Genomic DNA, 12,924 nt, shown 5'->3' on the forward strand with positions numbered 1-12,924 from the left:
TCCCCGTCCCCATCCCTGTCCCCATCTCTGTCCCCATCCCCATCCCTGTCCCCATCCTCGTCCCCTCATTGTCCCCATCCCTGTCCTCACTCTTTCCCCATCTCTGTCTCCATCCCCATCTATGTCCCCATCTCTGTCCCCTCACTGTCCCTGTCCCTGTCCTAATTCCTGTCCCCATCCCCTCATTTTCCTCATCCCTGTCCTCACTCTTTCCCCATCTCTGTCTCCATCCTCATCCCTGTCCCCATCTGTGTCCCCATTCCTGTCCCCGTCCCATCCCTGTCCCCGTTCCTGTCCCTATCCCATCCCTGTCCCCTTCTCTGTCCTTGTCTGCATCCCCATTATCATTCTGTGTCCATCCCATCTCCATCCTCATCTTCATCCCATCCCTGTCCCCTCCGTGTCCCCACAGCCACCCCCAGGGAGCTCCCCAGGAGATGTCACCAGTGTGGCACAGGGTGTGCAGGGCACACTGTGCATGTGCAGGGACACGTGTGCACAACAACACACACGTGCACAAGGTGACACACGCATGCACACGCACTGTGTGTGCAGGAACACACGTGCGCAGAGACGCTGTGCACGTGCAGGGACGTGCACAGGGACACACACACCTGTGCACAGGGTGACACACGTGCACAGGCGCTGTGCATGTGCAAGGGACACACAGGCATGCCCAAGGACACACACACATGCACAGGTGCTGCATGTGTGCAAGGGACACGTGCAGAGTTACCATGTATGTGCAAGGACACACGCGTGCACAGGGACACACGCGTGCACAGGCACTGTGCATGTGCAGGGATACGTGCACAGGGACACACACGCGTGTACAGGGACATGTGTGTGCACAGGGACAACACACGTGCATGGGGACACACATGCAGAGGGTGACACACAAGCATAGGCACTGTGTGCATGCAGGGACACGTGCAGAGGTGCTGTACGTGTGCAAGAACACACGCATGCGCATGGACACACATGTGCGCACGGTGCTGTGCATGTGCAAGACACACGTGTGCACAAGGACACGGAGAAATGCACAGAGATCCACACGTGTGCATGGTGCTGTGCTTGTGTAAGGGACACACGTGTGCACAGGGATGCAAGTGCACAGGGACATAGACATACACAGGGACACGTGTGCACAGCACTGTGCATGTGCAAGACATGTGTGCACAGGGACATATACTTGCACAGGGACACACCTGTATGCACAGGGACACATGTGCACAGGGACACACAGACATACACAGGGATACACGTGCATGGTGCTGTGCATGTGTAGGGGACACACACACGTGCAGAGAGATACACACACATGCACAGGGTCACATACGTGTGCATGGTGCTGTGCATGTGCAAGACACACACGTGTGCACAGGGACGCATGCACAGGGACACACAGACATGCACGGGGACACACGTGTGTGCACAGTGCTGTGCATGTGCAAGGGACACATGTGTGCACAGGGACACACATGCATAGGGACACACAGACATGCACGGGGACACACATGTGCACAGTGCTGTGCATGTGCAAGATACACACGTGTGCACACAGACACGTGTGCAAGGGACACACACGTGTGCACAGGGACACACGTATGCATGTGCACAGGGACACGTGCACAGGGATACACACGAGCACGGTGCTGTGCCTGTGCAGGGGTCACACGCATGCACAGGGACACACGCGTACACAGGGTGACACACGTGCACAGGCGCTGTGTGTGTGCAAGGGACACACACGCTCACACATGCTGTGCAGTCCTGGTGGCCTGTCCCCTTCCCAAACATACAGGTCCCCTGTCCGGGGGTGTCCCTGCTGGGGGTGTCCCTGCTGGGGGGTGTCCCTGCCCGGGGGGGCAGTGGTGTCCCTGCGGGCGGTGGCTCAGGGTGTCCCATCCCCGCAGGGACGCGGTGCGCAGGCAGCAGCGGGTGCAGTGTGGGGGGCTGCCCCCCGCCGAGCCCCCCGCCCAGCAGCTGGGGACACTGGCAGCACCCCTGGCACCCGGCACGCAAGGTGGGGCTGGGGGGGACAGGGTGGGGGTGGGTGGGCAAATGTGTGGGTGGGTTTATGGATGGGTGGGTAGATGAGTGTGAGTGTTGGTGGGTGGGTCGGTCAGTGGGTGGATGGATGGAGGGATGGAAGGATGGAGGGAGGGGTGGAGGGATGGATGGAGAGACAGAGGGAAGGATGGAGGGATAGATATGGGGATGGAGGGATGGAAGGATGGAGGGATGGATGGATGGATGGATGAAGAGATGGATGGAGGGAGGGAGAGATGGAGGGTTGGATAGAGGGATGGAAGGATGGAAAGATGGATGGAGGGATGGATGGATGGATAGAGGCATGGAAGGATGGATGGATGGATGGAAGAATGGATAGAAGGATAGATGGAGGGAGGGATGGATGGATAGAGGCATGGAAGGATGGATAGAAGGATAGATGGAGGGATGGCTGGGTGGATAGAAGTATGGATGCATGGATGGATGGAGGGATGGATAGGAGATTTGGTAGAATGGGTGGGTGGGTAGATGGATGGGTGGGTAGATGAGTGTGAATGTTGGTGGGTGGGTCGGTCAGTGGGTGGATGGATGGAGGGATGGAGGGAGAGGTGGAGGGATGGATGGAGAGAGAGGGAAGGATGGAGGGATGCATATGGGGATGGAGGGATGGATGGATGGATGGATGAAGAGATGGAGGGAGGGAGGGAGGGGTGGAGGGTTGGATAGAGGGATGGAAGAATGGAGAGATGGATGGAGGTATGGATGGATGGATAGAGGCATGGAAGGATGGATAGAAGAATAGATGGAGGGATGGCTGGATGGACAGAAGGATGGATGGAGGGATGGATAGGAGAGTTGGTAGATGGGTGGGTGGGTAGATGGATGGGTGGGTAGATGAGTGTGAGTGTTGGTGGGCGGCTAGGTCAGTGGGTGAGTGGTTGGGTGAATGGAGGGGGGATGGAAGAGTTGGTAGTTGGGTGGGTAGATGGATGGGTGGGTGTCTGGGTGGCTGGAGGGATGGATAGATGGAGGGAGGGAGGGAGGGAGGGATGGATGGGAGAGTTGGTAGATGGGTGGGTGAATGGATGAGTGAGTGGATGGATGGGTGGTTGGGTTGGTAGGTGGGTGGATGCATGGGTGGGTAGATGGGAGAGCCGGTAGAGTGATGGGTATGTGGATGGATGGATGGGCATATATATGTGAGAGTCAGTAGGTGGATGGATGAATGGATGGATGAATGGATGGATGGATGGAAGAGTTGGCAGATGGGTGGGTAATGGATGAGTGTGTAGCTGGGTGGGTGGGTGGGTAGATGGGTGGGAGAGTTAGTGGGTGGGTAAATCAGTGGATGAATGGATGGATGGAGGGATGGATGAAGGGATGAATGGAGGGGTAGATGGACAGGAGAGTTAGTAGATGGATGCGTGTGTAGATGGATGTGTGGATGGGTGGGTTGATGGATAGATAGGTGAGTAGATGGATGAGTGGGTGGGTGGGCAGATGTGTGGGTGGGTGGGTAGATGGATGGATGGGTGGGTGGGCAGATGTGTTGGTGGGTAGATGGGTGGGTCGATGAGTGTGAGAGTTGGTGGGTGGGTAGGTTGGTGGATGGATGGATGGGAGAGTTGGTAGATGGGTGGGTAGATAGGTGTGAGAGTCAATGGGTGGGTGGGGGAGTTGGTAGGTGTGTGGGTGGGCTGATGGGTGGATGGGTGGGGAAGTGGGCAGGTGAAGATCGCATGCAGGTGGGTGGGTGGGAGATGGGTGCGCGTACAGGTGGGTGGAAGCAGGACGTATGGGTGAGGGACAGGTGGGCATGGGGACGGATGGGTGCCTGGGGGACAAGGAGGCAGGGAGGTGGAGGGATGGAGGGATGGATGGATGGATGGATGGACGGATGGATGGATGGATGGAAGCCCAGGTTGGCCAGAGAGGTGGTGGATGAACCATCCCTGCAGACATCCCATGCCAGGCTGGATGGGGCTCTGAGCAACCTGAGCTGATGAAGATGTCCCTGCTCATGGCAGGGGTGGCACTGGGGGAGCTGGGAAGGTCCCTTCCACCCAAAACCTCTTGTGAATCTGTGGATGGATGGATGGAAAGAAGGAGGGATGGATGGGTAGGAGGACATCTGGGTGGGTGATGCATGGGGACACGGTAGGGACACAAACCCCAGGCTGCCCCCGGTGCCCAGTGGGGACCATCCCTCTCCCCTCCCAGTGCTCATCATCCCACTGGTGGACAAGGACAGCGGGACCGTGATCTGCGTCATCCTGGTGAGCGCGGGGACACGGGCCGGGCTTTGGGGGGACGGTGACACTACCCGGACACCGGGGTCCTCACCCCACACCCCCCGTCCCTGCCAGGTTCACTGCGGCCAGCTGAGTGACCCGGACGAGCAGAACCTGCGCGCGCTGGAGAGACACGTGAGTCACCCGCAGCCCGGGGACCTGCCGCCCCCCGTCCCCAACCCCGTTGTCCCTTGTCCCTCACATGCCACCGCCGCAGACCCTGGTGGCGTTCCGGCGCCTGCAAGCCCTGCAGAAGCTGCAGCCCTGGCCCCAGGTCAGCCTCTCTACCAGCTCCTCCCAAAACTCCTTGGCCAAGCCTGAGAAGGTGCCCGACAGCAGCTACACCCCCCTGGACTGCAAGATCCTGCAGCTCTGCGGTGAGGCCGGGGGGTGGGACACAGGGGGACATGCGCGGGGAGGGGGGAATTGGGGTGCTGAGCCCCTCCTGGCGCTCTCGCCCCTCATGCAGGTGAATTGTATGACCTGGACGCCGCTTCGCTCCAGCTCAAGGTCATCAATTATGTGAGTAGTGACGCCACCCCCCAGTCCCCGCCATGTCCAGGGACCCTTGTTTTATTTCAAAAAAAAAGGTAAAATCCCCCCAAGACAAAGAAAAGTATCGAGCATTAGTTATGTGGTCATCAGTAGGGACCAGAGTGAACAGCTTTGTCATAACCATCAGTAGGGACCAGAGTGAACAGCTTTGTCATAACCATCAGTAGTCTCCAGAGTGAACTGTATCAGCCACAGGGAAGAAGTTCTGGGGGGGACACCTGGCTCTGTGTGAATGCCCTGGGCACAGGGAGACAGAGGAGAGGCCAGATTCTGCCTTTGGCGGAAGATTGGGGACATTTTGGGGACACTAACCATTCCCCCGGCTCCCCCTCACCTTCAGGGACCCACATTTTGTTTCCAAAAAAAGGGGAAACCCCCCAAGACAAATAAACGTCTCAAGCATCGGCTGCGCAGCCATCAGTAGGGACCAGAGTAAACAGCTGTGTCACAACCATCAGTAGTCTCCAGAGTTAACGCTGCCACCCTAACCACAGAAGCGCCAAGAGAACCTACAAGTTCCTCTCTAGTGTCCTGTACACAGCCCTCAGTAGGGTCCAGAGTGAGCAGCCTTGCCCTCACCATCAGTAGGGACCAGAGTGAACATGATCAGCCCCAGGGAAGAGTTTTTAGGGGACACTTGACTTTATGTGGGTGCCCTGGGCAGGAGGAGGGGCCACACCCTCCCCTGCAGGGCTTGGGGACAGTTTGGGGACACTAAACACCCAGCCCCTGCTAGCCCCAAGAGACCCTCATTTTGGTTCTAAAGCAAGAAAATCCTCCCAAGCCAAAGAAATGTCTCAAGCATCAGCTGTGCAGCCATCAGTAGGGACCAGAGTAAACAGCTTTGTCACAACCATCAGTAGTCTCCAGAGTTAACAGTGCCACCCTAAGCACAGGAACTCCAAGAGAGAACCTAAGGGTTCCCTCTAGTGCCCTGTACACAGCGCTCAGTAGGGTCCAGAGTGAACAGCCTTGCCCTCACCATCAGTAGGGACCAGAGTGAACATGATCAGCCCCAGGGAAGAGTTTTTAGGGGACACTTGACTTTATGTGGGTGCCCTGGGCAGGAGGAGGGGCCACACCCTCCCCTGCAGGGCTTGGGGACAGTTTGGGGACACTAAACACCCAGCCCCTGCTAGCCCCAAGAGACCCTCATTTTGGTTCTAAAGCAAGAAAATCCTCCCAAGCCAAAGAAATGTCTCAAGCATCAGCTGTGCAGCCATCAGTAGGGACCAGAGTAAACAGCTTTGTCACAACCATCAGTAGTCTCCAGAGTTAACAGTGCCACCCTAAGCACAGGAACTCCAAGAGAGAACCTAAGGGTTCCCTCTAGTGCCCTGTACACAGCGCTCAGTAGGGTCCAGAGTGAACAGCCTTGCCCTCACCATCAGTAGGGACCAGAGTGAACATGATCAGCCCCAGGGAAGAGTTTTTAGGGGACATTTGGCTTTATGTGGGTGCCCTGGGCAGGAGGAGGGGCCACACCCCCCCCTGCAGGGCTTGGGGACAGTTTGGGGACACTAAACACCCAGCCCCTGCTCGCCCCAAGAGACCCTCATTTTGGTTCTAAAGTGAGAAAATCCTCCCAAGCCAAAGAAATGTCTCAAGCATCAGCTGTGCAGCCATCAGTAGGGACCAGAGTAAACAGCTTTGTCACAACCATCAGTAGTCTCCAGAGTTAACAGTGCCACCCTAAGCACAGGAACTCCAAGAGAGAACCTAAGGGTTCCCTCTAGTGCCCTGTACACAGCCCTCAGTAGGGTCCAGAGTGAACAGCCTTGCCCTCGCCATCGGTAGGGACCAGAGCGAACGTGATCAGCCCCAGGGAAGAGGCTTTTTGGGGCGGACACCTGGCTCTGTGTGGGTGCCCTGGGCACAGGGAGGGGTTGGATCCTGCCCTGAGAGCGCGTTGGGGACAGTTTGGGGATGCTGACCACCCCATGTCCCCTCCCCAGCTGAAGCAGGAGACCCAGTCGCTCAGCTGCTGCCTCCTGCTGGTCTCTGAGGACAACCACCAGCTCTTCTGCCAGGTGGGTGTCACCAGGATTGTCCCTCGTGGGGACAGCGGCTCCCTGTGTGCCGCCCCAGGGCTTGGCCACCACCCCATGTCACCTCATTGTCCCTTGTCCCCCTGTATATCCTCCAGGTGGTGGGGGACCGTGTCCTGGAGGAGGAGATCAGCTTCTCGGTGAGCAGGGAGGGGGTGGCACAGTGGGGGGGAGGGGACACAACCAGGGAAGGGACAGCAGTGTCACCTGTGTCACCTGTCCCCTCTACCCACAGCTCACCTTCGGGCGCTTGGGCCAAGTGGTGGAGGACAAGAAATCCATCACCTTGAAGGACATCAGCGAGGTGGGACACCTTGGGGACATGGTTGTCACCCCTTAAAGTGTCCCTTGGTGTGGGGAGGGGTGGGATGTCACATCATGTGTGTGTCCCCCCCCCAAAACAGGAGGAGCACAAGCAGCTGAGTAGCATGTTGGGCTGTGAGGTCACCTCCATGCTCTGCGTCCCTGTCATCAGCCGGGCCACCTCCCAGGTGGTGGCGTTGGCCTGCGCCTTCAACAAGCTGAGCGGGGACAGGTGAGCAGCACCTGGTTGTTTTTTTGGGGTGGGGGGACAGGATCGGGCCCTCACCTTGTCACCAAACCTCCTGGGATGGGGACGGTTTTGGGGGTGGTGGAGCATCCTCATCATTGTGGAACATCCTCATCATTGTGGAGCATCATTGTGGAGCATCATCATCATTGTGGAGCATCATCATAGCCATGGAGCATCATCCTGGAGGAAAGGGGGGGAAAGATGTGGCATGGGGACCTCTGGGGACAGGGGACTGAGGGGGGTGTGTGTGTGTCCCCACGGCCATGGGGACTGTCCCCCCTTCCTCCCCGGCAGCTACACGGAGGCAGACGAGCGCAAGATCCAGCACTGCTTCTGCTACACGTCCACGGTGCTCACCAGCACCTTGGCCTTCCAGAAGGAGCAGAAGCTCAAGTGCGAGTGTCAGGTGGGCGTCACACGAGTGTCACACGCGTGTGTGTGCGTGTCCCTGCGTCACGCCGCTCGCTGACAGGGTGTCCCCTTTTGTCCCCGACCAGGCCCTGCTGCAGGTGGCCAAGAACCTCTTCACACACTTGGGTAGGTGCAAGGGGTGGAACCCCCAGGGGATGGTGGCACCGGGGTCCCCTGTTCCCTGGCGGGGTTGGGGGGTGTCCCCTATGCTGCCAGCCCTGGGGGGTGATGGCAGGAGCTGCATGCACGCTTGCACTGCTTCATGCATGCGTGTGCACAAGTTGCATGAGCACAGAGGGCTGTGTGCGCTTGTAAATGCACATGCACGCATGTAGTGCTGTGTGCATGCACCGCTGCATGGACACGCACACAGAGATCTGCGTGCACACCTACTGCTGTAGGCACATGCATTGGTGCACACACAGCTGCATGCAGACCTGTACTGCTGCATGCATGCACGTGTGCGTGCATGTTGCAGGAGCATAGAGCACCGTGTGCATTTGTAAATATGTGTGCATGCACACACTGCTGCATGGACTCACTGCTGCCTGCATGCACGTGTGTGTGCATGTTGCACAAGCACAGGGTGCAGCGTGCACTTAGAAGTGTGTATGCACATACGTGCTGCTGCACGCATGCACTGCTGCATGCACACATGCTGCTGCACACATGCCGCTGCATGCACACACAGCTGCACATGCATGCACTGCTTCATGCATGCGTGTGCGCACATTGCATGAGCACAGAGAGCTGCATGCACTTGTAAGTGTGTATGCACACGTGTAGCGCTGCATGCATGCACTGCGGCATGGACATGCACTGCGGCATGGACATGAACTGCTGCACACACACAGAGAGCTGCATGCACACACACACAGCTGCAGGGACATGCATTGATGCACACACAGAGCTGCATGCATACATTCACTGCTGCATGTATATGTGCGTGCACATCGCATGAGCACAGAGCACTGTGTGCACTTATAAATGTGTTTGCATGCACGTGCTGCTGCATGCACGCGCTGCTGCATGGATACGTGCTGCTGCATGCACGCACATGCATGCTCACACATTGCATGAGCACAGAGCACTGCATGCACTTACAAATGTGCGTGTGTACACTGCTGCATACACACTGCTGCATGCACACGGAGCTGCACGCTTGCACACACTGCTGCATGCACACACACAGCTGCACACCCACACTCTGCTGTGCATGCACACACCATTGCTTGCACACGTGCACGGAGCTGCACACACACGTGCTTCTGCAGGAGCACACGCATGGCTGCAAGCACACACACATGCACCCCCCCATGACTGCAGTTCGTGCTACACACCAGCATCCTGCTGCATTGCATACGCTGCTGCCCGCTTGCACAGGCTGCGTCACGCTTCACTATGCACACACATGCACAGGTTTGCACACATGCATGCACACATGTGCCCCATGCTCGGTGCAGCCTCTGTCCCCCATGTCTCTGCCGTGTCCCCTCCCCTCTCATAGCACCTCCCGGGGGGCTCCCTGACCATGTCCCCCCCCACAGACGACGTCTCCGTCCTGCTCCAGGAGATTATCACGGAGGCGCGAAACCTCAGCAACGCCGAGATGTGAGTGACCGCGACCCGATGGGGGGTGACACGGTGACACGGGTGGGACCCCCGTGGGTACCAGCGGCCGCCGTGTCTCTTGCAGATGCTCCGTGTTCCTGCTGGACCGGCTGAGCCACGAGCTGGTGGCCAAAGTGTTTGACGGCGGTGTGGTGGACGACGAGGTGAGCGCGGGGACGAGGGGACGGTGTCGCAGGGGGTGACCGTGGTGGTGACAGGTGACAATGACCGCAGAGCTACGAGATCCGCATCCCGGCGGACCAGGGCATCGCCGGGCACGTGGCCACCACCGGGAAGATCCTCAACATCAAGGACGCCTACTCGCACCCGCTCTTCTACCGCGGCGTGGACGACAGCACCGGCTTCCGCACCCGCAACATCCTCTGCTTCCCCATCAAGAACGAGAGCCAGGGTGCGGGGACGTGGGGGACACGGGGACACGGGGGGCACAGGAGACATAGAAACATCACCCTGCATGGGGAGGGTTTGGTGTCCTGGCGTGGTTGCCCAGTACATTGTCACCAGATGGTGGGTGTGGCGATGTCCCTGGCACAGGGGCACAATCCTGTCCTTATGATGTGGACACAGTGCTGTTCCCAGAATGTGGGCACGATCCTGTCCCCAAAACACAGGCGTGATCCTGTCCCCAGCGCATGGGCGCAGAGCTGTCCCCATCGCCAACGCACAGGCATGATCCTGTCCCCAACACGTGAGCGTGATCCTGTCCCCAACACATGAGCACGATCGTGTCCCCTATCCCCTATCACACCGCTACAGCGCTGTCCCTGGAATGTGGGCACGATCCTGTCCCCAAAACACAGGCGTGATCCTGTCCCCAGCACAGGGGCACAATCCTGTCCCCTGCACATGAGCACTGCGCTGTCCCCAGAATATGGGCACAATCTGGTCCCCTGTCACACAGGCACAGCACTGTCTTCATCCCTGGTACTTGGGCACCATCCTGTCCCCAGCATGTGGGCACGATCCTGTCCTCAGCACATGAGCATGATCCTGTCCCCAACACATGGGCACAGGTCTGTTCCTAAGCACACGGGCACAATCCTGTCCCCAACACATGGATGCATCGCAGTCCCCATCCCTGGTGCTTGGGCATCATCCTGTCCCCAACACACAGGCACAATCCTGTCCCCATAATGTGGGTACAACCCTGTGCCCAGCACATGGGCACAGCGCTGTCCCTGAGTGTGGTCCTGTCCCCTGCAGACACACACAGCACTGTTCCCAAGGTGCGTGCACAGTCTTGTCCCCACCACATAGGCACGATCTTGTCCCCACAGACGCCACACTGTCCCCAGTGCAGGGGCATGATCCTGTCCCCAGTGCATGGGCACAATCCTGTCCCCAACACATGGATGCATCACTGTCCCCATCCCTGGTGCTTGGTCACCATCCTGTCCCCAACACACAGGCACAGCACTGTCCCCATCCCTAGTACACGGGCACGATCCTGTCCCCAGCTTGTGGGCACAGTGCTGTCCCTGGGCACGATCCTGTCCCCCCACAGACACTGTCCCCAGTGCAGTGGCATGATCCTGTCCCCAGCACGAGGGCCTGATCGTGTCCCCCCTCTCTGTCCCCAGAGGTCATCGGGGTGGCCGAGCTGGTCAACAAGATCAACGGTCCCTGGTTCAGCAAGTTCGACGAGGACTTGGCCACTGCCTTCTCCATCTATTGTGGCATCAGCATCGCCCACGTACGGCCCAGGAGGGACCCCAAAATTGGGGGGGAATGAGGGAGGTCCCCTTGCTCTGTCCTAGAGCTGGGACATGTGTGTGGCCCCAGTTCCTTGGGGACACGTGGTGGTGGCGATGGGATGGGATGGGATGGGATGGGATGGGATGGGATGGGATGGGATGGGATGGGATGGGATGGGATGAGGACCAGGGACCTCCTGGGGTGTTGAGGGGATTTTGGGGGGGTCTGTCCCCCCCCAACACCCCTGTCCCCCCCTCTCCCACCCGCAGTCGCTGCTGTACAAGAAGGTGAACGAGGCGCAGTACCGCAGCCACCTGGCCAATGAGATGATGATGTACCACATGAAGGTGAGGTGACACGGGGACACTCACTGCCAGCACAGTGCCACCACACTCCGCCCCATGGTGGCGGCATTTGGGGGTGGCGGTGAGAACCCTGGGGGTCTCTGCGCTTGCTGGGGCTGTTGTGGCCCAGGGGATGGCTTGGGGACACCTTGGGGACAGCTCGGGGACTCCGGCTCCCACAGGTGTCGGATGATGAGTACACCAAGCTGCTGAGCGAGGGCATCCAGCCCGTGGCCACCATCGACCCCAATTTCGCCAAGTTCACCTACACCCCCCGCTCGCTGCCTGAGGACGACACCTCCATGGTGAGGGACACGGGGACCTTCCCCAACTGCCACCATCCCCTCCTTGCTGTCATTGTCACCCCCTGTCCCCTATTTGTCCCCTCCACAGGCCATCCTCAGCATGCTGCAGGACATGAACTTCATCAACACCTACAAGATGGACCGGCAGACGCTCACCCGGTGGGTTCCTTGTCCCCACAGCCACCTGGGGGACACTGAGGGGGTGGTGACACCCTTGTCACCTGATGTCCTCGCCTGTCCCCTGCCAGGTTCTGCCTGATGGTGAAGAAGGGCTACCGCGACCCCCCGTACCACAACTGGATGCATGCCTTCTCTGTCTCCCACTTCTGCTACCTGCTCTACAAGAACCTGGAGCTCGTCAACTACCTGGAGTGAGTCCCTGTCCCTTGTCCCCAACTGGGAGCTCTCCCCACCCTCCCACCTGCCTCAGTTTCCCTCCTTCTTGCTTTTGCAGAGACATCGAGATCTTCGCCCTCTTCATCTCCTGCATGTGCCACGACCTGGACCACAGGGGCACCAATAACTCCTTCCAGGTGGCCTCGGTGAGATGGGACGCGTGTGGTGACAGCGATGGAGACAGGGGTGGCTTTGGAGGGGTCATCACCCCTGTAACTCCATGATTCTGAATGTTCTGCCTTGTAGAAATCAGTCCTGGCCGCATTGTACAGCTCAGAAGGTTCCGTCATGGAGGTAAGATCTCCCCCCACCCCAAAAAAAAGCCACCCCATGGTGTGACAGAGCCTGGCCCAGGCTGCCCAGGAAGGTTGTGGAGTCTCCTTCTCTGCAGACATTCCAACCCGCCTGGACACCTTCCTGTGTAACCTCATCTGGGTGTTCCTGCTCTGGTGGGGGGGTTGCAGTGGATGAGCTTTCCAACCCCTTTCCAATCCCTTCCAACCCCTGACATTCTTCTGCAGAGACATCACTTCGCCCAGGCCATTGCCATCCTCAACAGCCAAGGTTGCAACATCTTCGACCACTTCTCCCGCAAGGTGGGTCCCCAGCTTTGGTACCACCCCTCCGTGTCACCCCCACGGGATGGCAGGGGCATGGAGGTGGTGACACCAGCCACCTCGC

At 58.7% G+C, this 12,924-nt stretch overlaps 1 protein-coding gene across 3 annotated transcripts in view; it reads left to right on the plus strand.

The window, feature by feature from the left end:
• Positions 1-12,924, plus strand: part of PDE2A (phosphodiesterase 2A) — a 69,585-nt gene that overhangs the window by 51,711 nt on the left and 4,950 nt on the right. For all 3 annotated transcript variants that reach the window (XR_010469756.1, XM_065049644.1, XM_065049646.1), the window contains 22 exons: positions 1,917-2,026; positions 4,234-4,289; positions 4,380-4,439; positions 4,522-4,681; positions 4,774-4,826; positions 6,815-6,889; positions 7,006-7,047; positions 7,143-7,211; positions 7,312-7,442; positions 7,755-7,866; positions 7,958-7,997; positions 9,419-9,482; positions 9,568-9,646; positions 9,717-9,894; positions 11,084-11,196; positions 11,468-11,545; positions 11,725-11,847; positions 11,936-12,006; positions 12,096-12,218; positions 12,302-12,389; positions 12,490-12,537; positions 12,765-12,839. Coding sequence is in view for 2 of the 3 variants with exons in the window: in XM_065049644.1 (XP_064905716.1) it covers positions 1,917-2,026; positions 4,234-4,289; positions 4,380-4,439; positions 4,522-4,681; positions 4,774-4,826; positions 6,815-6,889; positions 7,006-7,047; positions 7,143-7,211; positions 7,312-7,442; positions 7,755-7,866; positions 7,958-7,997; positions 9,419-9,482; positions 9,568-9,646; positions 9,717-9,894; positions 11,084-11,196; positions 11,468-11,545; positions 11,725-11,847; positions 11,936-12,006; positions 12,096-12,218; positions 12,302-12,389; positions 12,490-12,537; positions 12,765-12,839 (1,948 nt within the window). In the remaining variant the exon portion in view is untranslated. The remainder of the gene's footprint in view (positions 1-1,916; positions 2,027-4,233; positions 4,290-4,379; positions 4,440-4,521; positions 4,682-4,773; positions 4,827-6,814; positions 6,890-7,005; positions 7,048-7,142; positions 7,212-7,311; positions 7,443-7,754; positions 7,867-7,957; positions 7,998-9,418; positions 9,483-9,567; positions 9,647-9,716; positions 9,895-11,083; positions 11,197-11,467; positions 11,546-11,724; positions 11,848-11,935; positions 12,007-12,095; positions 12,219-12,301; positions 12,390-12,489; positions 12,538-12,764; positions 12,840-12,924) is intronic.

The sequence above is a fragment of the Columba livia genome, chromosome 1 (assembly GCF_036013475.1).
Source record: "Columba livia isolate bColLiv1 breed racing homer chromosome 1, bColLiv1.pat.W.v2, whole genome shotgun sequence".
NCBI classification, from domain to species: Eukaryota; Metazoa; Chordata; class Aves; order Columbiformes; family Columbidae; genus Columba; species Columba livia.